Genomic DNA, 27,657 nt, shown 5'->3' with positions numbered 1-27,657 from the left:
CATTGATTGATAACTATAAAACAATTGAAACATAAAATACAAAAACATTTCCCAGACAGCAAATAAACATGTTGATTTATCCTCTTAAGATTTACTTCCTGTCTCCACAACTTCTTTTTGTCAAATCTCCACCTCGGACACATCAGCGGTGCCACACCCCTGCTCCTGTTGCAGCTACAACAATGAACATATCTCAACATACTCCCTCTGTCTGAGGCTGCGGATTATTTTTCAGAAACTTTAAGGAACAGGAGTAGAGCAGCTCATGTCAATGTTTATTTGGTTTTATTAGATTTATAAATGAAAACATTTTTAAAGCCATGTTAAAAAGAGCTTAGAGACTGAACACAGCCACCTACGTATCCAGATGTGAAAGTAGAAATGACAAGTTACAGGTTATGTGCAGATATTCAGAACAACATTGCAATAAATGACTATTTTTATTATCTCCGTTTATTGTTTTCATTAATCCCTTAAGTGTTTTGGTTGTGAAATGTCAGAAAGATGAAATATGTTCTGTTTTTTTCATCGGAAAAAGTTCACTAAGAACAGAGGAATCAATGAGTTTTACTTGAATTTCTTTAGTGATTGATTCAAGATTCAAAACTTTATTATCCATTTTCAGAAAACTAGAAAATACTGAATAGTAGTAGGAGTAAACATTTCAAATATAAAAGTTGTAGCTCTATTTCTATATATAAATCTATTTAAAATAGAGAATATTGTTCCACGTGTCGACAGCACATTCATTACTGGCATCAGAACTTTATAAATGTATCTCAATAATAAAGTCTTCTTGCTCTTTCTGATTCATATTGTAAATGCTGCCTTCAGGGACACATGTACAGCCTGGAAAAAAATGCTAAGAGACTTTTCTGACAGATTACTCCATGTAAAAGTGACATTGGGTCAACAGCTCATTCTTGATATTTTGTGTTCAAATGTTTAAAATTATTGATGTAAACATTTTAATTAATCAAGGCACTCTCACTATGGAAAAAAGTCAAAGACATTTATTGCTGTGGCTAATGCGTGACAAATATTCATCCCAAATGATTTATTTAATGACACAAGAGCTACACAATAAATAAACCTATCTGCTTTAAAGGCCTACTTTTATAATAACAATAATAAAATGAAGAAGAGGTAGAAGAAGAAGAAGAAGAAGAAGAAGAAGAAGAAGAAGAAGAAGAAGAAAAAGAAGAAGAAGAAGTAGAAATGTATTTATATGGCACTTTTTTAACAATGTGACAAAGTGCTCTACCACAAGCAAAGAATGACAATAAAACAAAGGAACAATAACAGAGAAAAAATGAACACGATAGAATTATATAAATAAATAAATAGGTTTAGTCCAGGGTAAATAAGAGCCGATGTATCATTTTGTAAAAGCTTTCATAACAAGAAATATTTTAAGGAGGGATTTAAAAGAAGCTAGACAATTAGTCTTAGTTTAATGAAGAGTGAATTAAATATATCTTTTTACTGTTTTTTTGTTTGTTTTAATCCTTTTTACTGATTTATCTCTTATGTAGTAGTAGAAGTTGTAGTAGTAGTAATAGTATTATTATTATCATTATCACTATTACTATTAATATTACAATTATTGTTATTATTGTTATTATTATTATTGTTATTATTTCTGTGTAGGACCTTTATGTTTGATTCAGACGCCTTTTAAATCCGGGTTTTTACGTGTAGCCCCTGAACGCATCGCCACGCGGAGGGGGCGGGGCCTCGGACTCACCTGTGAAAAAATAAAAGCGGGCGGATCAAAGGCGGCGGAGGTTCACACCTCAGAGCGCAGACGAGCAGCTGCTGGACCGCATGACGGACTCCCTCCGCCGGACACTGAGCAGTCAACACAGCGGAGCAGACCACGGACACAGGAAGTAGACCCGAACTCACCCACAGTGCCTGCAGCTGAGAACCAGGTGAGTCCGCTGTTTTTATTACATTTCTACAGGTAACGGTACAATGTCAACAACCAGCTATGGAGGAATCAACGTTGTTTTAAAGTTGAGTCTAAAAAGTGAGTCGTGGGTGAAGAAGAAAGAGGAGAATGTTTAGTTTGTTGCACCTGGACAGATGTTCTCATCAGAGAGAGAGAGGGGCCATTTAAACCTGAGCGTGTTCCCTCTTCACTACATCGTCTCTCCGAATAGTCTCCCACTTCTATTTCCTGTCAGGCGTTACGCTTCACACAAGATGTGTCACCCTTCAACCACCTGTTGGGCATCTGCTACAGCGCAGAGCAACTTTCTCTGTGATGCTCACAAGACAAACAGCCTCCAGTGTGACCAGCAACAACACCAGTTCAGAATCATTACTAACTTCATTTGAGCTAAAGAGCTAAACGAAGTCTGTTCTCTACCCTGTGTTTCTGTGGAGTTTACCTGCAGGGACACATGTTTAACCTCAGCTTCGAGGACAGGCTGCATATATTTACAAGGACATCATAATAACATGGTGGTGGTGGTGGTTCAGCAGCTCAGCAGGAAAAACAGGCCCATCCTGTGCTATGGAAATGTAACTTTTCGTCTCAGCCACTCACCATTTAGACTTCAGCTCGTGTTTAACTAGTTTGGATCCTGTGGTGCACATTGTCTGCATTGTTTGTCAAGTGGTTCGTGTGAGGTGAGCTTTCTCTTCCTCTTAATACAATCTGCACACACCCTGCTCAGTGTGTGTCTGTGTGTGTGCGTGTGTGTGTACCCTGAGGATACATTATTGTTGTGTATTCTCTGAGGAGGATTTATCTTCTATACATGATCTTTCGAAAGACATATTTCAACTTGACGTTTGAAAATAGTTTGGTGATAAGAGCGGAGTCTTCCTCTTTTTGAAATCGCACGCTGTTGCATCTTTAGAAAGAGAACATAACACCCTCCGGTCACTTTGTATACAAGTAAAACATCTTAAATATGTTGACTTATCTGCCTATTTCAAATGTTCTGTGCCCTTCCTGCCTGGCCCCACCCTGAACATTTAAGAAATCAAACATCTTCTTCCTCACTGCTCTACAGTCTGGTTAATCCCTGGTGTCTGTGGCACAACAATGTCCATGTCCTTTATCTTTATCTCTTTACTTCACCCCAGCAGCCCCGTATCAGCAGCACGGGCTGCAGATGGCAGGGCTTGGGCTCTCTGCGTTAGGTAAGAGCCATGGAAGGCCGGATAAAGCTGGGATTGACTGGCAGCCAAGAACAGGAGAGCAGGAGAGTGGACATGCTGGATATAAACGTGAAGGATAAGACGGAGGAATTTAGATAGGTGCAGACAATAGGACCGAATGTGCAGCGAAAACTCAGTCTAGAAGGTGGATGAGTGTTAACAAGGTAAGGAGATCTGGGAGGATTCTGTCTCCAGACGTGGTTGAACTAGTCTTTACATGTTGGTTGAAATCCTCATGGAAACACACGCCTCTTAAGAATAAATTTTTCATCCTGATGTCAGCTGGGGTTTGACTGGATGTGATGGATGTTCTACTGCTTGTTTTAATTTTAATTCTTGTTTGCTCTGGATTCAAGGGATAGTGGACGTAGAAGTCGTTTTTGTCATTTTGAACCACAGTGTCAAAATATGCAGAGACTGTGCAACTTCCTGAGGAAGTTTGCCAATGGTTAACTTTTAGCAGTGAAGCCCCATTGCATGTGAATGTCACAAGTTTTCTGTATGGCCTTAGCGTGTCATTGTTTTTAGTGGTTTTGGCTTATTAATGCTGCGTTCATGCCCTCGTTTAAAGTGTGATAAATGCACGATGTTCTTCCTCGTCCCTGACATGCAGAGAAGCTTCCGATTTCTTCACTCTGCAGGATTTCAGTGCTGCATGATGAAACCGGGAGACGTCGGTGTGTCTGTCCTCCCTCCTCCCCCACTGATCTTCAAGAGTCTGAGCTCATAATGAACTTAGGAGAGACACAGATGACACCTTGTGCACTGATCCCTTTTATCCCTCGCTCTATAAACACCACACACACACCCACACAAGGAAGCAGCTGCTCTATCTAGACAAACATTTATATATAAACATGCATATATATATTCTTTCCCCCTCTGTTATAAAGTATCTGGGCGGTATGAGGATAGAGGCTGGGTACATTTGTCACATATGAATCCTTTAGGACTGAAGGTTATGTTTTTGTATGTTTGTTTGTTAGTAGGATTATACAAATATTACCCAGCTGAGTAATTTTTTTCATTCATGTTTGTGAAAGGGTGGGGCAGGTCCCTAAAAAGAACCCATTTAACATTTTAGGATTTATTTTTTTGTTGCTTTCTTTAACATTGCAAGATGGGGCGTTCAACATATTCGTTGATTTCTCAGAGATTGATTCATGGATTTGTATGAGGAACATGACATGTTTAGGAGTAGGAAGTAGGAGTTTAAATGTGGTTTCATAAGGGGACTAGGCCTTGGTTGAGGTATGCACTTTCTAGTTTCGGTTAAGTGTAACGTATGCATAGTTGGTTGTCTTTAAATGTAACAGTTCATCATTAATATTCATTATTAAAAGCTTTCATATCAGTCGCCCAGTTTATTCAGAGAGCGACCTACAGCCCTCTCTATTCCCTCAGTCTAGTGATTCCTAACCTGGAGGTCAAGAAGAAGAAAAAATTCTCGTATACATCTTGCCTTTTTTTGTAAAAATCATGGTTAATCAAACAATCCATTGAGGGAACCAACTTAATTAGTTTGAGTCTAACTGAAAGCTATAGACAAGGAGTCAAAAGCAAACGCTGCTTTGTTTTAAAAGAGTCAAAAGCTAAAATGATTTGGAGCCACTGCCTTAGTTTGAACAGATAGGATTTAAAAGGTTTATGGAATAACATCCTGTCACACATCGACTTCTTAAATATCATTGAAGACTGTTTTCATTCAACCATAATGATTTAGCAGATTATCCTGTAATGGTTTTATTTAAGATGCTGTTGAATCCAGGTGGTCGATTTCATCTATCTGAGGACATGTTCCACTCTTTCTGATGAGGCATTGAGTCTTTCTCCCGGGTGTGGTTGGGGAATAATGACATTTCTCTCTCTGCCCAGACTTGCCCCAGACATTCCTCCACTGCAAAGACTCCCTCCACCGACCTCTTATCAGGACTCTTACTTTACACAACCAGAGGCTTCACATGCATAGAACCGCCCTCTTCATCCTAAAGTAGAATATGTAATGGCTGCACGTTTGGAAATTGGTGATGTTATAGTAGGATTGATGATGATGAACGGTGGGAGACGGAGGCTGGAATCTGTGGAATTCTGTATAATGAGCTAGTGAGGAAGGAATGTGGGCCGCACAGGGAATAAAGGATGGACAGGTAGAAGAAGAAGAGATGGAGTGGTGGTACTGTAGCGCTCAGGTGAAAAGTTACTTAATTTTGTCTGCCTGTGTTGAGCCACGGGTCATAAACACAGGCATGGATTGAAAGTATAAAAAATATTTTAGGTTACAGCGTTTTTCTCCTGGTCAGGAAGTAACATGAGGATAGTTCACCGAAAAAAATTCAAATTTTTCGGTGAACTATCCCTTTAGAGCTTCAGTGCAGTCAGGTGTATGGGTCATAGGAAAATAATTTGCATGATGCTCATAGTGATGCAGTTGAACAACATGAGGTGACATCTGTTGCAGAGGTAATGTGCCCAAACCTGTGCTTTACCTCATGACGGTGCAGTACATTTCATCACCTTGAAAAGTTTTGTCAGTGTCAGTGTCTGTGTGTGTGTCAGTGTCTGTGTGTGTGTCAGTGTCTGTGTGTGTGTGTGTGTCAGTGCTCACACCGTAGTTAGAATATTGACATGTCAGTTGCTTATTCAGTCTAAAATTGACACTTAACTTTCTCACACATTAACTGAAAGTTGTTAACAGTTTTCTGTCTTCCTTCTCTATGTTAATCATAGACTGGATATAAAGATGGACGACATGACTGCTACCCAAAAGATTAGCCAAAGTGTCCTGATCGCCCCCTGGTGACTGGCTGCAGTATTGGTCATAAATCACGCCTCCTCCATGTTAGTGGATGGGACATAGACCGAACTAAAAAGTCAAAGAATACGTCAAAAACATTTATTTTCCGCAAAGTTTGGTTTTAATTAGTTATTTGATGCTATTAAAACACGGTGAAATGCCATGATTGACAGCTGAGACTGAATTGCGATTGGTTGAGCGCATTTATCGGTGGGATCTTGATACAACGCTGCATCCCCCGAATGCGACTGCGCAGACTCTGGCTCCAAATGTGCAAGATGGCAGCGTTCGTATCTAGGAGATTTTGGCTTCATTTCTTGATAGTGGGAGGAGGATGTGCAAACTCGCTTCAATATAACTCAGTCCAAAGCACCATAGAGAATGATGCAGTGTAAGAAACACTAGTAAAACTAATGACACCATCAAGGATACACAATACTCTACATATTACTAAACTATTTTAACGATAGAAATATTTTTACATTTATTTGACTTCAACACTAGATGGATGCCAGGAAATGAGGGATGAGGAGTTTCCCCTGCAGGAGTCGAAATGTTGCAGTTGTATTGTCAGTGTCCTCATGTTTAGAAATCATTCAAGTGAATTATCATTTTACATGCACACACAGTCAAAGACAGCAGTGAGGACTGGGTGCTGGTGAAATATATATTTTTTCTAAATACACAAATCCTGATTCTTGCCCAAGAATAAAATTATTTTGTGCAAGAATGAAATGTACAAAATGTTTTGGTGACTCCTTCAGCAGTGAGTCGTGGACACTTGAACTTATCATGGGGCTGTTTTCACATCTGTGTTTCTTGCACCATCTCATTTGGCAGTTTACAGTTCACCAAATAAATGTTTAGGGCACTTTATGTTGATCACATTTTAGGAATCAGCATTAGTTGAGAGGGATGGAAGAACGCAAATATTCTTAAGGATTATTAAAGTAAACCTTTGTATTATTATTATTGCTGATAATTAATTGTTGGTGAAGTGGTTAAATAACTGTTGCAAACAAATTGGTAGATAATGTGAATCAGAGATGTTCTTGAAAGGTTTTTAAATCCTGTCAGCTAGTTAATGTTTCTCTTTCTCGCCTACAGCTACCATGACGGACGCAGATAAATTCCTGTATGGGGACCGCAGCGGGGTAAACAACCCAATGGCCCAGGCCGACTGGGCCACCAAGAAGCTGGTGTGGGTCCCCTCTGAGAAGCTGGGCTTCGAGGTCGGCTCTCTCAAAGAGGAGCATGGAGATGAGTGTGTGGTGGAGCTCGCTGACTCTGGCAAGAAGGTGAAAAAGCTGAATTTCTCTTTTGAGTCTGAACTTGTTCATATGGTAGCGTTATGATTTAAAAAAGTTATTGTTGTTGGAACACAGTGCTTCAAGTACTTAAAACAAGCAACAATCAGTGTTTCCTTGATCAAAGGGATTTTCTGACATGTTCCTGTAAATCTCAGGTGAAGGTCAACAAGGACGACATTCAGAAGATGAACCCACCCAAGTTCAACAAGGTGGAGGATATGGCCGAGCTCACCTGCCTGAACGAGGCCTCGGTGCTGCACAACCTCAAGGAGAGATACTACTCCGGACTCATCTATGTGAGTCTGGGTGGATGCATGTGTTTGTGTAGCTGCACTAAGAATGTGCATTTGCATTCAAAACAGAAAGAAGATGTTTGCCTCCTCCCTGACATTAACTGTCTTCTGTCTCACCCAGACGTACTCTGGTCTCTTCTGCGTGGTGATCAACCCGTACAAGTACTTGCCTATCTACACCGATGACATAGTGAATATGTACAAGGGCAAGAAGAGACACGAGATGCCCCCCCACATCTATGCCATCACAGACACCGCCTACAGGAGCATGATGCAGGGTACCTCAGACTTTTTTTGTCTTTGGCTGTCGTCGACAATGTATGCTAAGATAGACTAAGAGTGTGTATATGTTAATTTGTATATGGTTTTAAGCTGCAACCAAATTTGTATCCATTTATATTTTTTTTGGGGACCAACAGTCCACAAATTTGGGAACAAATAAATATTGTTTCTTTTTTGAGCTGCTGGATCCAGGTTTTCTTTTCTTCGTACATAACGTAATAGAGTAAATAGCAGTTAATTAACACATTTTTACTATACCACCAATTCTACTAATTAATGAGCTTCACTTCATTTCATCTTTGGTCCTGATTAAGACTTTTCTTTTCTTTTTCTCCAACAGATCGTGAGGACCAATCCATCCTTTGCACGTAGGTCTTTTCTGTCATATTTTTTTGCCCGGATTTATATATATATTCCTGTATAATAAGTCAAATTTCATTGTGCAAGGGAGCCACATTTTCCCCAGAAAAACAATCAACTTCATTTTCTAGCAGTTCAGCAGCTAATGATCACATTACTTGGTTTTTATCAGCAGATACAATTTGCCTAATTTTCATTAAATTCTAGATATTTTAATGACATTTGTTTTTTGAGCACTTGCAGGATTTTTAATCAATTTATTATTGACCACAGAAACCTTGTTTTTTGATGAATACAATTTTTAATGCCCAATAAGGATCAATGTTGCCCCTGCCACAAAGTTCAACATAATATCTCTTTTAAATAATATTGTATCCCTTTGATTGATGCGACTATTGTCTTATTTTTCTACAGTGGGGAGTCTGGAGCAGGAAAAACGGAAAACACAAAGAAAGTCATTCAGTATCTCGCCCATGTTGCCTCATCTGTCAAATCTAAGAAAGATCAGGTCAGTGAAGTCCTGCAGTTTTTTATATTATTCTTTATTTTCTGAGTGTCCACAGATCACGACGGAACCCTCGCTCTGTTTCCTCTCCTGAATCTCCTGCTCTCTCCGGCCTTCCTCTTCCTCTCTTGTTTGTAGATTTCCATGATTGTCCGTCTCTGTAATGGTGTGTATCTGAGCGAGCTGTGAGGCGACTACTAAACATTCCTTTTTCAGGCCTCAACGTGTCCTCGATGTGTCTGACTCACCTCCGTCACAGATGATTCAAAGTGAAGCAGAGCACAGATCTGTGTGTGTGTTTCTCAAGATTTAAAGTTTCATTAATCATTTCTTATTGATTCATAAGGTGACAGGAGGTGTTACTCTGCAGTAATGTATTTAATCTGTTCTGACATTGGTATCAAATGTGTTTATGTTTGTCTTTTCTTTCACCTCTTCTCCAGGGTAACGCAGTGTTGTCACACGTGAGTTCATCTCTCTGACTCCATACTCATGGAGTCTCGACTCTACTAACAGAAAAGGTTTTATTGTCCTTAGCTGGGTGCTTAAGGAAATGCATCAAATTACTGGAATATTCCTTCAAAGGAACAGTCTGTCTTGAGAAATATGCTTATTCACCTTCTTGCTGGGAGCGGGATGAGAAGATTGAAACCACCCTCATTTTTGTGCAGTATATGATGTTTCTGACTGTAAGCTTAGCATAAACACTTGAAATGGAGAAAAAAACATTAGCCTGTGTGAATCCAAAGTGGATTCTGGTTCTCTGAAATTTAATGATTAACAAAATGTGTTAAATCCATACAAACATGAAAATGGAAGAAATAGGTCCTCGCATACGTTCTCGTAAATCTGCAGCATGTTCTTGTTTCCCTATGTTCCAAGGCTCTATGCTATGTTAACTCAACTGACTTCTCTGCACAGTATATATTTATTTATTTATTTATTTATTTATTTATTTATTTATTTCTGTGCAGAGGTGAGAATAGTGTCAATCTTTTCATCTCCTGGCAAGAAAGTAAATAAATGCGTTTCCTAAAATCAAAAAAAAACCCTCAAAATTAATTTTTGTTTTAGATGTGAGTTGGATGAATCATTTTAAAATGCAAATCACCACATTAATCAAAGTGGGTTCAGAGAATGAAGAGAGGCGTTTGCTCTGAATAGAAGTAGTAAAGCAGTAACCTTATCTGAGGTTGGACTTACCTGTGCCTAGTTTTAGTCGGAAAAAGATTAAAGTGACCCACTTACCCTGCAGCTATGGGTTTTTTTTCTCCTCAATCTGGTCAGACTTGATTTTTGTTATTGTTATGTAGTACTATGCGTACGTGTGGAGTGTTACAGTGCACTCCTGCATTTCCTTTGGGGGATCTTGGCTAACCTTCCTGTGTGCTGCTTGTGTCCTCTTGTTTGTGCATGCATGGACAGGGATGGTCTTACAGGGGTTTTGTGCCTGAGTAGGCTTGCTCTGCTGCGGGAATGTGTGTTGGAATGCGCAGGATTGTGTGTGTGTGTGTGTGTGTGTGTGTGTGGCTGCCTGAGAAACGATAGTGTACCCTGAGGTAATTCTTTTTAATCCGAAGCCTGAATTGTATTTGATAAGCTCATGGAATTGATGGTGTATGCCTGTTTGCTGATGAAAGATTTGCAGCGCTGCAAGAAACTGCATGATTTGAAAGTTGTGCTTTGCAGAGTCATGACAAAGGACTATTAGAGTCTTTAGTTTGCTGCTCTGATTTGTCTCCTTTCCATCAGGGGGAACTGGAGAAACAGCTGCTGCAAGCAAACCCCATCCTTGAGGCCTTCGGCAACGCAAAGACCGTCAAGAACGACAACTCCTCAAGATTTGTAAGATCGACTTCAAGCCCCTTATCTTTGTTTCAAGTCTTGCATAAAAAAAAAAAGTTAAAGTAAAGTATTTGAGTCATTTTATTTAAATTGCAGAAAAACAATTACAAACCTCTTTGATATTAAAACTAGAATGGTACTCAGTAGAGCGCTAATATCCGCCATGGACCAACAGTCCCCTCAAATTCAATTAAACTGCACCAAATCGCACACGCTTATAAATATCAGTCCCCTTAATATGACTTTTTCCCAGTTTATTTTCTGGAAAGTCTGTGAAAAGGTAAAAATGCACCCCATCTTGCAAAGTTAAAGAAACTGAAACATTGTGAGGCACTCCCTGAACTGGATCTGTACCTAAATTTGATGTGTTCTTTCTTGGCTCTTGTCTCATCCTACTAAGTTTCATGGAAAGTTTTTTTGGGGGGACTGTAAGAGCTGATTGAGAAACTAGGTTTTAAGGGTCAACCGTAAAAAAAGGTTAAGTTTAGTGCTGCCTATCAACATGTTTTAATTTCTTTTACAGGGAAAATTCATCAGGATCAACTTTGATGTCAATGGATATATTGTTGGGGCCAACATTGAAACTTGTATCCTTTTAAAAAATATATATATATTCCTTTTATAATTTTTCAGCAGTTTCCATCGGGGTTGCTAGGTTACCCTGGGGCAAAAATGAACATCCCTTCAGTATGTTTGAGCTTTAGTGCTTTCCTGCCCAATGTTTACTGTCGTTTACTTCATTTGACTCTGTAAATATAGAGTATTTACCATGTAACCATGATGTGAACTGACATATTAAAAGTAAAAGAAGAATAGTGTCTGACACTCCGGATGTATAAAGTTATTTAGTTGTTGATTATGCCTTGTGTTCCATATAACCAAAGAAATACCACAAATTAGTTGCTACACAGACAATCAAGGGACCTCCTCACTGCACTTTAAACATGTTGTTGCATTTGCATTTGTGTCCTTGACTAAATGTTGTCAGATCTGCTGGAGAAGTCTCGAGCCATCAGACAAGCTAAAGAGGAGAGGAGCTTCCATGTCTTCTATTACATGTTGTCAGGAGCAGGGGAGAAGCTGCGCAGTGAGCACTCAAACTTTTTCTCTACAATGTAAACACATTAAACTGGGCTTTGTGACAGACTAATTCAAGAGCAGCCACACCTATGAAACAGGAATCCATGAGAAACTTGTAGAAGTGCATGTGAAATAACTGATTGGGCCGATATGACTGAGGTTCCCTTTTCTCTGTTCAGTTACTATAGTGGCTGCTGCAAAGCAGCAAGTTAATTTTACAAAAATATTATTAAAATGATTATCTGGTGTGTTCCTCTCTCCAGCTGAGTTGTGTCTGGAGGATTACAGCAAGTACCGTTTCATGTCGAATGGGAACGTGACGATTCCAGGACAGCAGGACAAGGACATGTTCACTGAGACCATGGACGCCTTTGGGATCATGAGCGTCCCAGAGGAGGAAAGAATTGGTAACCTCCTCCTTTTTTCTTTTTTTTTTTTTATATATAAGTAACAATTTACTTTCGCTGTCATTTAAAGGTTCCCTGTGACATCTAGTGGTGCTTTAGAGCTATTATTACTTGTTTTTTCTCCTGTTTTGTTGATCTCCTGTACATGATACACACATGTCAATGTATGACACAATACACTTTTCTGCCAATGGCTTCATTCTACACTGATCATCAGGTCACAGTGAAGAGTTGACCATACTTCCATGGCCACTGAGCGTTGCACACTCGTTCTGGTCACACGTACGTGCCCAAGGGTCCATTCATACTGAAACGAGGGTCTGTGTTGGGTTGGATATATTGTACAGACAGCAAGGTCACAAATTTTGGGCTGCACATGGACGCCCTCATATGGGTTCATGTGTACCCTAGTAGACATGGGTAGATGACGTCATTATGTCACAAGGACCATGGAGGACCCCAGAGGCCGTGGAGACTATGAATTCGCCTTAACATGTAAAGATGCATCATCTTGAGTCCGGGGGCAGAGAAAAAGACACTGACCTCTTATGTTTGTTGGTCAGGTCTGTTGAAGGTGGTGTCGGCTGTGTTGCAGTTGGGGAACATGACCTTCAAGAAGGAGCGTCACTCTGACCAGGCGTCCATGCCTGACGACACCGGTAAACACATTTACACAGACATACACTGATCAACTTCTTTTCCTCTCTGCATTGCTCTTTGTCTCACCCCATCTGCAAAACCTTCCTTATTCAGTCATCTCCCTCTTGTACATCCTCCATTGTGACCCCGATGTTTTACCTTCCAGCTGCCCAGAAAGTGTGTCACCTGCTGAGCATCAATGTAACCGACTTCACACGAGCGATCCTGACCCCCAGAATCAAGGTCTGTACACTAATCAATACACAAAGGGTTATTTAGGTATTGTCTGGACATTGAAAGATAGTTTTCAAACTTTAGTTTCAACCTGGTGTTTACTTTGTTTCTTGGTTCAAAATAAACAAAGACTATGTAATCAGAAGTTTTCAGGCAATGATAAATTTAGTATTACAGTATGACACTGGTATATTTCTTTCTCCAGGTTGGCAGGGACTACGTGCAGAAGGCCCAGACTCAGGAGCAGGCTGAGTTTGCTGTCGAAGCTCTGGCCAAAGCATCGTACGAGAGGATGTTCCGCTGGCTGGTGATGAGAATCAACAAAGCCCTGGACAAGACCAAGAGACAGGGAGCCTCCTTCATTGGCATCCTGGACATTGCTGGATTTGAGATCTTTGAGGTACAGTGTTCACGATTTGACCCTGCTGGTTATGAATTATAACTGTGGTTCTATGATTATAGACAGAGCCGTTAAGTGGGGCTGTTATGGCTCAGACACTGTCTATGTGTGTTTGTACCAGAAAAGATGGAGTCTGTTTTTAATGCTGCTTTTACCATCTCCTTCAATTTATTTAAATTATTCCATTGTGCATTTTTTGGTCAGACAAATTATTGGATCCATATTGAGGAAAAACAATTCTGAGATTTCAAGAATAAAGTTGGACTTTATGAGACTAAAGTCAAAATAAAATAAAGAAAAGGTTTAATTAACCCCTAACCCTACTTATGATAATGTGGTTCTGATGAGCCATTGATAATAATGTCAAGAAGATTGAGCTGCTCTCTTCTTTTAAACGTCTCTTGAATACAAGCCCATTTTAGCTGCTTTGTCCATCTCTGTGACAGCGCACTTAACTACAGAAGTGAATAAACATACTGGTCCCTGAACAACTAAACATACTGGTCCCTAAATGAATTTCAGAACAGAGAGAGCAGGAGGAAATGTTAGAAAGGGGTCAAAACTTAAAGATGATTCCCAGTTTGGAGCAAAAGGAGAAACATTCCTCTTCTACCATAGATGTACAGTATATCAGTCATGTTGTACTGTAGCTCCATCCAGTTATCACTTTCTTTAAAATACAAATAATCTATTTTCGGTGTGGTATTTAATATTGTGTACATTATGATATTTGTTAAGCAAATTAAAGATAATCGCAGATATTAAATACAAATTTTACAACTAAATTATTGTCATTATTGAATAGAGAAAATGGTCAAAAATGCCAATTGAATAACAAGATGACAGTTGAAAATCATTATTTTGGTCTGACCGTCCAAAAACCTTTTTTGTTTTTCTAATTCTCTCCGACAGTTGAACTCATTTGAGCAGCTGTGCATCAACTACACCAATGAGAAGCTGCAGCAGCTCTTCAACCACACCATGTTCATCCTGGAGCAAGAGGAGTACCAGAGGGAGGGCATCGAGTGGAGCTTCATCGACTTTGGTCTCGACCTGCAGCCGTGCATCGACCTCATTGAAAAACATGTAAGATGTCCCCCTGTTATTGTTCCTCCTCAAGGCTGATACAAATAACCCATCTGTCTTCACCTGTCATTACACTTCAGATTTACAAACTTTCTGCAGAAGTCACTTTCGTTTTCTGCAGAAAACAGTTGTGTAACACAAGCTGAGGCATGAACCTGCACATGGACTGCAAACTGCCGTATATGTCACATGTCCTCCTGTTTGTTTTTCTGCTGATGCTCACAGGCCGGTCCTCCAGGCATCCTGGCTCTGCTGGATGAAGAGTGTTGGTTCCCCAAAGCCACAGACAAGTCGTTTGTGGAGAAGGTGGTTCAGGAGCAGGGAACGCACCCCAAGTTCCAGAAACCCAAGAAACTCAAGGACGATGCTGATTTCTGCGTTATGCACTATGCTGGAAAGGTTACTGAAGATAACTTCTTATAAAAAAAAATATATATTTTCTTGGAAAAATTCTAACACATTGAACATGAACATTTACACTTTGATACACACATCCCCCTACCCAAAACACTAGGGTGAGACACTTCCTTCATCCCTGTTGTGAGGGCTCTTAAAAGATTCTCTGATATTAATCTCTCAGGCCATTTGCACCAACTAGTCTCATGCGTGGTCTCACGCTAAGTCAGGTGTAACTTGGCGTTCTAAGGTTAACTTCATAGTTACGCCAGTTGCACCATCTAAGCTTAAGTCTTCTTTTCACTTAGACCAGTTGTAAATATTACGTCTGGTCAGGAGTGGATGTAAAGTCAAATTTTAAGCCAGTAAACGCAGGTTAAGTTAGTAATTTACTCAGTTGCGCAGTTACCATCTTGGTTTTTACAAGTCCAGAGTTGGCGATTGTCTCCATGGTAACCGAAGAGGTTCTTAGATGTTTTACTTGCATAAAAGCAGTTATGAAACGGTGTAAAAATACACACGTTAAACCAGTGCAAAAACATTTAAAAAGCAAACTACATTCTATATGTTTAAGTAGTGTGATCTGCAAGAACAATTTAATAAGCTGTTTATTTGAGCATCTGTGCTTTAACTAGTATTGATAACTGTCGTAAATCTTGCGCATTTAACTCTAATGTAGTAAGAGTAGATGTATAAAATGGCATAAAAGTGAAATACTCTGTGGTATAGTGTATTAGTACTCGGTTACTTTTCACCACTAGATGGCTGAAAAGTAATGACATACTTATGGCTAAACAAGTACACAATATTTGGCTCAAACAGGAACTTCTTTTCCAATGACATGGCTCACACATGCTGACATGCACTGTGCACTATGTCCAGTTCTTCATCATGAACGTGGCTCTCCTCTGCTGCAGGTGGACTACAAAGCAAACGAGTGGCTGCTGAAAAACATGGATCCACTGAATGAGTGTGTGGCCTCTTTGCTCAACCAGTCTACTGACAAGTTTACTGCTGATCTGTGGAGAGACGGTAAGTGTTGTAGCTGAATTTATCCACACCCTCATTCTCAGGTATCACACCGTTTGAGAATGTCACCGAACAAAAGAAAATGTTGAATTTCTTAACTAAGTTCTAAATGATTTTTAAAAAGTATCTATTAAATCCAGACTACTACTGACGGTGTACAAGAATTTAACTAGATGTTTTGCATTTTTCTACTGTGCACTAGACAACATAAGGTCGTGACTTTAAAATGTCCCTCATTTTATTGCTAGGAAAATATCAATACTAGATCGAACATACTGTGATTATATTCTACATGTTTGACATTCAAACATGTTTATTTGAGAAACTAAGACAGATTTTTTTCATAAAACACATGGTTAAGACATAATTGCTCTTTTTGTTGTGTCTTCACAGTGGACCGTATTGTGGGCCTGGACAAAGTGGCAGGAATGTCAGACTCCATTCATGGGGCGTTAAAAACCCGTAAGGGCATGTTCCGCACTGTGGGCCAACTGTACAAGGAGCAGCTGAGTAACCTGATGACCACACTCAGAAACACCAACCCTAATTTTGTGCGCTGCATCATCCCCAACCACGAGAAGAAGGTACTGAACAAAGGTCGACACTCACTAATCAATACAGGAGTGTCGGGCTCTACTGTGACGCAAAATTAAATTTGATGAACTAATAATGTGAACGTTTGCCTGTCTGAGGCAGAAAATGAACTGTATTAAAGAAAATGTATTTTTAAACATCCACCAATAAAACAATAGGAGACATTACATTAACAGATCTTTGATTGTTGTCTTTGTTTGTTTCTTCCACTAGGCTGGTAAACTGGAGTCTCACCTGGTTCTGGACCAGCTGAGGTGTAATGGAGTCCTGGAGGGGATTCGCATCTGCAGACAGGGCTTCCCCAACCGCATCGTCTTCCAGGAGTTCAGACAGAGGTAACGAACAGCAGATGTTTTCTTTTTCTTTTTGCAAAAGAGGCAGCTCAGGGCTGCTGGTTGACACTGATAGTTGAAAGAAGAACCTGTCCCTTCTTCCAAGGGTATAGATGAGACCACACAAAAACACATAGGAGGGAAAATGCAAGAATATCAGATGACATGTAAGAAGTGTACACAGCATATAGACGGACACAGCATGACAGCAACTTAGGTTTCATCAGGAAATGTCAAAAAAAAATGTTTTGAAAGAGACTTAAATACACTAAAAGGAATTTCACTTTCAGTTTATATCCCTCTAAAGTAAAACAAACATTTACATAACTTAAAACTTAATAGTGACACATACTGATGCTTAACCCAGCCCAATAAGCATGAACAAAAAAAGTCTGTATACTTTTTGTAGAAAAATACTCCTTTGTTATTTAATTCTGCTTGTCTGTCTCTCAGGTATGAAATTCTCACTCCAAGCGCTATCCCAAAGGGCTTTATGGACGGCAAGCAGGCCTGTGTGCTCATGGTAATAACAGTTTCTCATTTTCAGAAGTGAACAGCTCATCATATGAGGGGAAACTTCTTCTCTTTACCTTGTCAGGACTCTTCGCTAAGTCACCTCTCTCTTCTCCGTATCAGGTTAAAGCTTTAGAGCTGGACCCCAATCTGTTCCGCATCGGTCAGAGTAAAGTGTTCTTCAGAGCTGGAGTCCTGGCTCACCTGGAGGAGGAGAGAGACATAAAGATCACTGATGTCATCATCAGCTTCCAGGCCTGGTGCAGAGGATATGTGTCCCGCAAGTATGAAAAATCAACTCGCACCAAAATATATTTTTATCAGTCAACATATGTAAATTCTTTATACTGTACTCTTTTAAATTATGTTTAAATGATGTGTTTTGTTTTTTTATTTCTCTAGAGCCTTTGCCAAGAGACAGCACCAGCTGACAGCAATGAAAGTTATCCAGAGAAACTGTGTAGCTTATCTCAAACTCCGGAACTGGCAGTGGTGGAGGCTTTTCACTAAGGTAAGAGATGAATGAAGGAAGTTACAGTTTAATTGTATTTCAAGCAGCAGTAGATCCGACCATGCTAGTGTCATGGTCATGACCATAACAAATCTCATTAATATACAGCATTTTGATAGTTAGATAAATTATTTTGCAAACACAGATTAAAAACTCTTTACAACAAAAAGCACATAAATAAGACATTTTCCTCTGAAACTACTTTTTTTTTATCTGAGTCTTTTTAAATAGTTTCCCATGAGAGTGCTATTTCAACCCCACAATCCCTCTGTTTCAGTAATGTTGGATGAACTTTTATTTTTTCCTGTAGGTGAAGCCTCTGCTGCAAGTGACTCGGCAGGAGGAGGAGATGCTGGCCAAAGATGATGAGCTGGTGAAGGTGAAGGAGAGACAACTGCACTCGGAGGTTCAGCTCAAAGAGTTTGAAACCAAGCAGCAACAGGTAGGAGCCCATGTAACCGAGCCCGTGTGAGCGTAATCCAGTCTGGTTTTCTAGATTTATGTGAAGAAGAACAATTTACTTGCAGGTTTTCTTCCGAGAGTTCTGAGATTGTGGCAGATCTTAAAATCTGTCACTAACACACCTCATTATGACAATTGTTGGATTATTCTGATGTTATAATCCATTCTTTCTCTGACTTCGACTCCCCTCTGATAGCTGAGTGCTGAGAAGTTGGCTCTTCAGGAGCAGCTCCAGGCAGAGACAGAGCTGTGTGCCGAGGCTGAGGAGATGAGATCGCGTCTGGCCACCAGGAAGCAGGAGCTGGAGGAGATCCTTCATGACCTGGAGTCTCGCCTGGAGGAGGAGGAGGAGAGAGGCACTCAGATGCACACAGAGAGGAAGAAGATGCAGCAGAACATCACGGTCAGTACTCTGGGATGCAGAATGTATTTTTATTATTTTTTCTTGAATGCATTAACAATGCCGATTATTTGGGTTGTTCATCCAGGATCTGGAGCAGCAGCTGGATGAGGAGGAGGCGGCCAGACAGAAGCTTCAGCTGGAGAAGGTCACCATGGATGCCAAGCTGAAGAAGATTGAGGAGGAAGTCATGGTGCTGGATGACCAGAACGGCAAACTAAACAAGGTCTTGTACAACACACTAATTCTGAACCAGTGCTTTAGAGTATTTCTGTGAATACCAGAAATATCAGAAACAAATATTTGCACCTGAGAAAACAAATGCAATTTTGCTTGTTTTTATATGACCTCAGGAGAAGAAACTGCTGGAGGACAGGATCTCTGAGTTCACCACTAACTTGTCTGAGGAGGAAGAGAAGTCTAAAAGTTTACAGAAACTCAAAAATAAACATGAAGCCATGATCACTGATTTGGAAGGCAAGCATCTGTTTTTCATTATTTCATATTTTTGGACACTGAACAACAAAGTACACCAGTACATTAAAAATTTTAAAGTATTATGCTCGTATTATACCCTAGCAATAATTACAAATTAAAATAGTAAATTGAACCTTTTGTGTTTCTGTGTATTCTCTCCTGTAGATCGTCTGAGGAAAGAGGAGAAAGTGCGTCAGGAGTTGGAGAAGAACCGTCGTAAACTTGAGGGAGACTCCACGGAGCTCCACGACCAGATTGCAGACCTGCAGGCTCAGATCGCTGAACTCCGAGCTCAACTGGCCAAGAAGGAGGAGGAACTGCATGCTGCACTGGCCAGGTTAGCTTTCTGTTGATTTAACTGTAAGGTAACGTTCCAGTGGAAAAATCTACTTTCAGTTGCAGGATGCAAACTTTAGAATAAAAAAAAAATGACCCCCACTGTTACAAATGTTAACTTTGCATTTTAAAAATCCCTTGTTTGGGAACATCATTCCATTTGAATATCTCCCATCCCATCCAACATTCACTCAAAGTGCCAGTCAGTCTCATTTCCTCCTCTCCCTCTCCTCACCTGCAGGATAGAGGAGGAGGCTGCGGCCAAGAACACAGCCCAGAAGAACATCAGAGAGCTGGAGGCCCAGATCTCGGAGCTACAGGAGGATCTGGAGCTGGAGAGGCAGGCACGCTCCAAGGCTGAGAAACACCGCAGGGACCTGGGAGAGGAGCTGGAGGCTCTCAAGACTGAGCTGGAGGACACGTTGGACTCCACGGCAGCACAACAGGAGCTCAGGTAACCATCAAGCTTATGTAGACATTTTACATTTTTACAATTTACAAGTTTTGGAAAACACCTAAATGATTAGTTGACTGAATTTATAGAGTACCATACTGTATGGCTCTGTATACTACTCCACACAGAGTTAGATGGACAGACTGTGATCATGTGGAATAAACAGACTGTATAAAAAGATGGGAGACATGGCAGCTCCCCATAAGTGTTGCGAAAGAGTCTCCATTGTCCCCTGGTCGCTGGCTGCAGCATAGGTCATAAACACTGGCTGCTCCATGTTAGTGGAGGGGACATGGACCAAACTAATAAATTTTTCTCTAATGGTTTTGAATGTTCAATTGCTTTCTTATGCTCAGCTTTCCTGGTAAGTTTGGTTTTATTTTGATATTTGATCCTACAAAAACATGGTGAAACGTCATGATCGACGGCTGGGATGGACTCATGGTTGGTGGAGCATGTGTATCGGCAGGACATTGATACCTCTGCTCCATCCCTCAATTTCTACTGCACAGACTCGGGGCTCCTAATGATGTCATCGGCACAAGTGGAGAAACATTGTCCATCTTTATTTACTATCTATGTTCTACAAAGACTGAGGGCAACATGCTACATAGATTTTGTTTCTCTTTTGTCCTCATCTCTTTCTTTATTCGTTGACATTTTCTCTCTCCAGGTCGAAGCGAGAGTCAGAGGTCACCAGCCTGAAGAAGACAGTGGAGGAAGAGGCAAAGATCCACGAGCAGCAGATGGCTGACATGAGACAAAAGCACAACCAGGCATTTGACGAGCTCAACGAGCAGCTGGAACAGGCTAAAAGGGTAACTAGTGTTGTGTCCGACTAGAACGATACCTGAGCTTAACACAGTTCTGAACAGCACCAGTAACATGCCTCACGTGTGCCTGTAGAACAAGGTATCGGTGGATAAAGCCAAGCAGGCCCTGGAGAGCGAGTGGAACGAAGCGCAGATCGAGCTAAAGACTCTGACGCAAGGAAAGGGAGACTCCGAACACCGCCGCAAGAAGGCCGAGTCCCAGGTTCAAGAGCTGCAGGTCAAATTTGTAGAAAGTGAGCGACAGAGGCAGGATTTCTCCAGCAAGCTGACAAAGTTACAGGTACTGATCTCTGAGAGGTGGTTCACAGGTGCAGGAGTGTGTGAGCACTTGTGATGGTGTTTAAAATGTGATGTTTGTGATGATATTCCCCAATTCAATTGTCTTTTTCTGTTTGGTGTCTAGACGGAGCTGGACAGTGTGAACTGCGTCCTGAGTGAAGCAGAGGGCAAGAACGTCAAAACCAGCAAAGACCTTTCTTCTTTCGAGTCTCAGCTGCAGGACACACAGGTACAAACACATCCACATGTGGTGGTCACTACTATTGCTACTATTTTCTTTAACACATTCATGTACATCTTGTAATAATAGAATAAATATATACAAAACACACTAAACATTCATTAGTTCAAAAGATGGTTTGTTGTTTCTCTCTTTTACATTGTAAACACTGGACACACTATTGTGACACAACTTTGCAACATGTGAAAATAACTGAATATTTTTTAGAGAAAACTAACCGAGCCCGACCCAAACCCGAAAGGGTAGACAGCTCAGCCAACATGACTGAACTTGACTACCATTTCTAAATTTGTCTGCAGGTTGGGTGTCCAGGCTCTAATACTTAACACATAATTGACTGCATTTGCATTAAAAGTCACTTTTCTGACAGTGTTAACTCGGTCAAATCTGAATACAAAAACATACAGAGCTTCTTTTTTTATTATTAATCATACACTTTCAATATAACTTTCAATATATTGAGTGTCCATGGAAGATAAATATCCATGCTCCTTAAGGCTTAAGACAGTGGTAAAACTGCAAACAGGAGCTTCTCATGACTCTTCTTTTCTCTTCTCTGAACTCCAGGAGTTGCTCCAAGAGGAGACTCGTCAGAAGCTTGCGCTCTCCACCCAGCTGAGGCAGCTGGAGAGTGAGCAGAACAGCCTGCGGGACATGCTGGAGGAAGAGGAGGAGAGCAAGAAGAACGTGGAGAAGCAGGTCTCCACTCTGCAGGCCCAGGTTGGTCCACAGTGTCATCTTTTAAGTCTTTGGATAACTGTCGGACTTCTTCTTATTGCACATTAGCTTTGATACTTTCCTCAAGAGTCAACTATGCTGCTTAACTTTCCCATATTTCAGCCCTTCTGATTCCTCCTCTTTTATGTCCTTAGTTGGCAGAGACGAGGAAGAAGCTGGAACAGGAGGCTTTGAACCTGGAGGGCACAGAGGAGGGCCGCAAGCGAGTCCAGCGGGAGGTGGACAGTATGATGCAGCAGCTGGAGGAGAAGTCGTCCGCTTACGACAAACTGGACAAGACCAAGACTCGTGTGCAGCAGGAGCTGGATGATCTCCTATTGGACCAGGACCACCTGAGGCAGACCGTCTCAAACTTGGAGAAGAAGCAGAGGAAGTTTGACCAGGTATCATGTCAACCGTGTGGTTTCGTTCATAGAAAATGTTGATAATATCATGTTTTCTTTGTTTCTAGTAACATTTCTTAACCACGTGAGCCCAGTTTGATGTTTTAAACAATAAGGAGGTCTTGTTTTTTTGATTATAGATTATAGTAATGGTTTAAGATCTCAACCACCAGTCAGCAACTTTTGTAGTTTAGTTAAATATCCCACATTTTTTGTTCGGCAGTTAAAACCCTGTATCTCTAATTACCTTGTATGTTTTTGATAAGTGTACCTACATGGATTTAAAAATATGTCCCCTTCGATTATTAGAAAAATGGATTGTTGCTTATCAAAAATGTACATTTTGACATGTAGATTCTTAACTGCCCCTCCTAATCTGGTCCCTCTCTTAGATGCTGGCAGAGGAGAAAACCATTTCTACTCAGTACGCTGAGGAGCGTGACAAGGCCGAAGCTGAGGCCAGGGAGAAGGAAACACGAGCGCTGACGCTGGCCCGTGAGCTGGAGACTATGACAGACCTGAAGAGCGAGTTGGACCGGGCCAATAAGACGTTCAAAGCTGAGATGGAAGATTTGGTCTCTTCCAAGGATGATGTCGGCAAGAGCGTAAGAGAAAAAACTAGCAATTTTGAAAAAAAATTAGAGTAGGTTGTTGCTCTATTACTGCCTCTCGTTATTGCCCGAGAAAAATACTGAATATGTACGATGCATCCTTGTCAGGTTCATGAGCTGGAAAGGTCAAAGCGTGCTAATGAGCAGCAGCTGGAGGAGATGAAAGTTCAGCTGGAGGAGCTGGAGGATGAGCTGCAGACCACAGAAGATGCCAAACTGCGTCTTGAGGTCAACATGCAGGCAATGAAGGCCCAGTTTGACCGAGACCTGCTGGCCAGAGATGAGCAGGGAGAGGACAAGAGGAAACAGCTTGTTAAACAGGTAAAGGACACGAACCTATACTGTCTGACATGCACTATTAGTTTTCTTTCTTTTTCCACAAATACTTGAAGGGTTGTAAATAACATTTTCATTGTTTGCAAGAAGCAGTGAATCGTGATTTGACTCTTTCAGGTGCGGGAGATGGAGGTCGAGCTGGAAGATGAACGTAGGCAGCGTTCACAGGCTCTCTCATCTAAGAAGAAACTGGAGCTGGACATGGCAGAACTTGAGGTCCAGATCGACACTGCCAACAAGGGTCGTGATGAGGCCCTCAAACAGCTGAAGAAACTCCAGGTAAAATAAACGCGTATGCCTACGCATTTCAACACACATACATGAGCTAAACTAAATAAATAAGATGGATCATCTATAAGAGAAGCCCTTATTAGAATGGCAGAGAGTAGCGTGCATGCCTCGGCCAAGACCAAACATTTTCACACACTAAAGCTGAATTTTTGTATTATAACACCATAAATGTAAAATTTAACATCCATACATTATTGTCTTAGAAATTGATGCATAACTGTTCTGTATTTTTTTGCATTACGCTGCTGACAAACAAGGTTGAAAACCTAAACTCCCTAGCGAACACTGGACAGTTGGCCTGTATAAATAAAGTCTTACATACACAGATTGAATACCCTTCAGAGTGATTGGTGTCTAACTTCAGTGTGTGCATGTCCACTCTCCAGGCCCTGATGAAAGACCAGATGAGGGAGGTGGAGGAGCTGCGTATGTCCAGAGATGAAGCCATCAATGGAGCCAAAGAGACTGAGAGGAAGCTCAAGGCCATGGAGGCAGACGCCCTGCACTTCCAGGAGGTACGTATGTAACTATGGAAACAAGCTGGCTGTATTTGGATAAAGTAGAAGGTAGTAGGTCGGTGTATGTTACTTCCAATTAAGTTTACATACAAAAATGACCATCATGGACATGAAATCATTTGACTCAGGAGGAAATTATTTAGGAATGTATTTACTGGTTGCATTGCTTCAGCTGTTGTTTGATGTATGGCAATCATAGCACATCATTTCCTATTGATATACAATAACTATATGCACTTCATCATTTAATACTAACTGCCACAATCAAACACTGCCATCTGGTGTCAAGCTTCCAGGTTGTTTTCCTTGTGTTGGATTGAAAGAAATGCTGCATTAAAACCAGACAGGTCACAAAACACGTAAATGGATGATTTATATCTCAAGATATGTGTTTATAATGGCATTAGAACACTGTCATTCAAGTTTCTTTTTTGACTTTGTCTTAACTTGGCTCAAATTTCCACATATCTCTTTTTTTTACTGGAAACTGTACAAACAACATCTGAAGTCTTAATATACAATATGTATCTTCTACTTCCTCCAGGAAATAGCCACTGCAGAGAAACTCAAGAGACAGGTCCAGACAGAGAGAGATGAGCTCCAGGAAGAGCTTAACGGCAGTAACTCCAAAAAGTATGAACCAGACACTTAACGGCATCGATTTGAACTTGCATGCATGGTCGTTTTATGCATTAAAAGCAAATCCATAAGTTTGTATATGTAAGTCATCACTTCTCCTCCTACTCACATGTTGTTGCCAGTTCTCTGCTGGCTGACGAGAAGAGGAGACTGGATGCTCGTATCACCCAGCTGGAGGAGGAGGTGGAGGAAGAGCAGCTCAACACAGAGATGATGAATGACCGTCTGAAGAGAACCACACTGCAGGTGAGGGCGTGCAGTATCTCATATGTTGAATGACCGCAACATATAAAGGAAACCCAATTTAATCAAAACAACAACAGAATAAGAACAAAAAATCACTACTTTCTCTCTGGTATTAGACTGAACAGTTGACCACAGAACTGTCAAGCGAGCGCAGCAACTCTCAGCGGCTGGAGGGGGCTCGCTCCCAGCTCGATCGCCAGAATAAAGAGCTGAAACTGAAGCTGCAGGAGCTTGAGGGAACCATCAAGTCTAAGTATAAGTCCTCCATCACCGTCCTGGAGGCCAAGATCGCTCAGGTGGAAGAACAGCTCGACACCGAGTCTAAGTGAGTGTCAGTGTGAAGATCAGTTGTGGACTCTCAAAAAACAAAATGAAAAGGTTTACATTATGGAATTTGCTTTTCTCTGCTTATTCCAGGGAGCGTCAGCAGGCCTCCAGGCTGGCCAGACGGGCGGAGAAGAAGCTGAAAGAGGTCTTGCTACAGGTGGATGATGAGAGGCGCAACACGGATCAATACAAAGACCAGGTAAGCCTCGATGTGAATCCTCCTGTTACTTCTTAATTTAGAGATTGTTAAAGAACAAAAGATTTATTGTGTGGGTTGATCCTGACTTGAATCCTTCCTGGTCCTCTGAATATATGTTTTGGGAAATTGTCAATCATCACAATGTGAACCCTCTGTCTGCAGGCGGAGAAGACTAACAGCCGCATGCGTCAGCTGAAGCGTCAGCTGGAGGAGGCCGAGGAGGAGGTGACACGAGTCAACGCCAAATGCAGGAGGCTGCAGAGGGAGGTGGAAGAAGCCACGGAGTCCACAGACGTTATGAATCGTGAAGTCAGCACTTTGAAGAGCAGGCTCAGGTAGAGTCTTCAACATTTACTTTTAACTAAAATAAACCAGAGTGGAACTTAGTAGAGTGCATACCTCCGGCAAGACTCCCCAGTCTCACACTCATAGATGTCAGTTCCCTAAATGATTCCGTGTGAAATAAGTGAAAAAGTCCAAACTCCCTATCTTGTTATTCTAAATATGCCTGTTGAACATGTGCCTCTTGGTGAGTGGCATTGTTAGAAAAATTTAAAAAAATGCCAGCAGTCTATATTTGGTACTAATGTCCCACACACATTGTTTATTTTATAGACGCGGAGATGGGAATTTAAACACGCGTCGTGCCTATTCTCGCACCGGCCTGGAAAGTGACGAGGAGGTGGACGTGCCGACTGAAACATCAGAGAATGCAGTTGAGTGAGCAGAGGAGCACCAAGAGGGAAATATTACGACCACAGTCAACATGCAGATATAATAAATCAGTAGCCTTGCAACCTGAGAGGATTTATCCTTTTATTCCCCTTAACAGACTTTTTACCCATATTGTTACTTCCTGTATAATGCATTTATATTTGGCCAAATAATGTACTTTGTGAATGTGAGCAAAGTTTTTCTCCACAGGCTTTACAGATAATTTTCTAGGTCTTTTCTTCTATGTAATGGGTATATTATAAAATGGTGCTCCTCTGACCAGCCGTTTCCTTTGTGCTTGAGGTTTATGTGCTGTTACTTGACCATTTTGGAGGAGAAACACTGGTCATTTTATGCTTATTTTGCACACAAATTTGGGTCTATTTTTTTGTTTTTTTTGTTTAGTTTAGATGTGATGACTGTTAGAAAGTGCTTTCACATTTGCTAGTGTCGGTAGAAGTCTGTATTGTATGCTGTTACTCTCACTGTTATCCTTTCAATGTTCTTACCTCAACCAAAACTGCACAATGCCACACACGAGATTGGAGAATGTTCACCTCTTCACTGCAAAATGGTTGAATCATAGAAATGTTGGTGAAAATGTTAGTACATTTTTATTTTTAACCATAATCTATGATAGCACAGTTGATGTATCCTTACTCACTGGTTTTACACTTCATTGATTGTTGGTGGTGGGTCATCATGTAGTAGCTCTCACTGTACTGTATTTTTTTTGTGCTGTGCTTTGCTTTGCTATCGGCACATTAGCCTGTGAATGTTAAATCCAATACGATACCATAACACTGTATTATCAAAGAAATGACACAACATATTGATGCCAATATTTTAAGGCTATTCTGTATTTTATCAAATGCCTTAATAAAATTAATTGAAAAAACCATCAAATGAATGCAACCTCATCTCTTTTGTAGATAATCTCAATTTGAACAGTTATAGGCTGGAAGGAGAGGTTTACATTGTTTCCAAGTCTGTCTTAAACCAATGCTCACGTTGAATTGACTAATGTGTTGTTAGTCACTGCAGTAATTCCTCCTGTCCTCATTGGCTGTTAAAAAGTTCCCTATGTGATTTTATTCTAAAGTAATCCGAGAAAAAAAACTACAAATCATGTGTTCATTCCAAAAATGTTTTTATGCGTCTGTGCCAATTTTCCCTTAGTGATGTTACAATTCCGATTCTAATCGATCACTTAGAGACACTGAAAACAAGAGTGATTTGTGTTGACACGGAGAGGGAAAAAGGCGACAAATCATCCTTTTCTGTTTTATGTTAGATGTACTGTATTTCTTAATCTGGATATCAAAAATTGTTACAATTGTGATGCATTGGCTGAAATTACATTAAAGATTTTAATGGCATCTTGCATCT

At 40.7% G+C, this 27,657-nt stretch overlaps 1 protein-coding gene across 3 annotated transcripts; it reads left to right on the top strand.

The window, feature by feature from the left end:
• Positions 1 to 1,778: 1,778 nt before the first annotated feature.
• Positions 1,779 to 27,647, top strand: LOC118120525 (myosin-9). Of its 3 annotated transcripts, none has more exons than XM_035175567.2 (43): positions 1,779 to 1,934; positions 7,076 to 7,266; positions 7,434 to 7,574; positions 7,693 to 7,849; positions 8,194 to 8,221; positions 8,628 to 8,721; positions 9,162 to 9,182; positions 10,471 to 10,563; positions 11,087 to 11,150; positions 11,552 to 11,650; positions 11,907 to 12,050; positions 12,614 to 12,709; positions 12,856 to 12,932; positions 13,129 to 13,323; positions 14,236 to 14,409; positions 14,635 to 14,808; positions 15,723 to 15,837; positions 16,228 to 16,418; positions 16,642 to 16,763; positions 17,214 to 17,283; positions 17,397 to 17,557; positions 17,676 to 17,784; positions 18,095 to 18,226; positions 18,443 to 18,649; positions 18,735 to 18,872; positions 19,000 to 19,123; positions 19,289 to 19,460; positions 19,701 to 19,913; positions 20,587 to 20,731; positions 20,820 to 21,026; positions 21,150 to 21,254; positions 21,834 to 21,986; positions 22,139 to 22,387; positions 22,780 to 22,992; positions 23,107 to 23,319; positions 23,452 to 23,613; positions 24,012 to 24,140; positions 24,688 to 24,776; positions 24,905 to 25,028; positions 25,145 to 25,353; positions 25,446 to 25,554; positions 25,717 to 25,889; positions 26,170 to 27,647. In XM_035175567.2, the coding sequence occupies exons 2-43, from the start codon at positions 7,081 to 7,083 to the stop codon at positions 26,276 to 26,278; spliced, it is 5,886 nt and encodes a 1,961-aa protein (XP_035031458.1). In that variant the 5' UTR covers positions 1,779 to 1,934; positions 7,076 to 7,080; the 3' UTR covers positions 26,279 to 27,647. The 3 variants fall into 3 exon arrangements, with proteins under 3 accessions (XP_035031458.1, XP_035031477.1, XP_035031467.1); XM_035175576.2 differs by lacking the exon at positions 1,779 to 1,934 and adding an exon at positions 3,128 to 3,338; XM_035175586.2 differs by lacking the exon at positions 9,162 to 9,182.
• Positions 27,648 to 27,657: the final 10 nt, after the last annotated feature.

This window comes from Hippoglossus stenolepis, chromosome 2, assembly GCF_022539355.2.
Source record: "Hippoglossus stenolepis isolate QCI-W04-F060 chromosome 2, HSTE1.2, whole genome shotgun sequence".
NCBI lineage: Eukaryota > Metazoa > Chordata > Actinopteri > Pleuronectiformes > Pleuronectidae > Hippoglossus > Hippoglossus stenolepis.
Note: the sequence above shows the minus strand (reverse complement) of the source record. Positions and strands in the feature narration are given on the sequence as shown.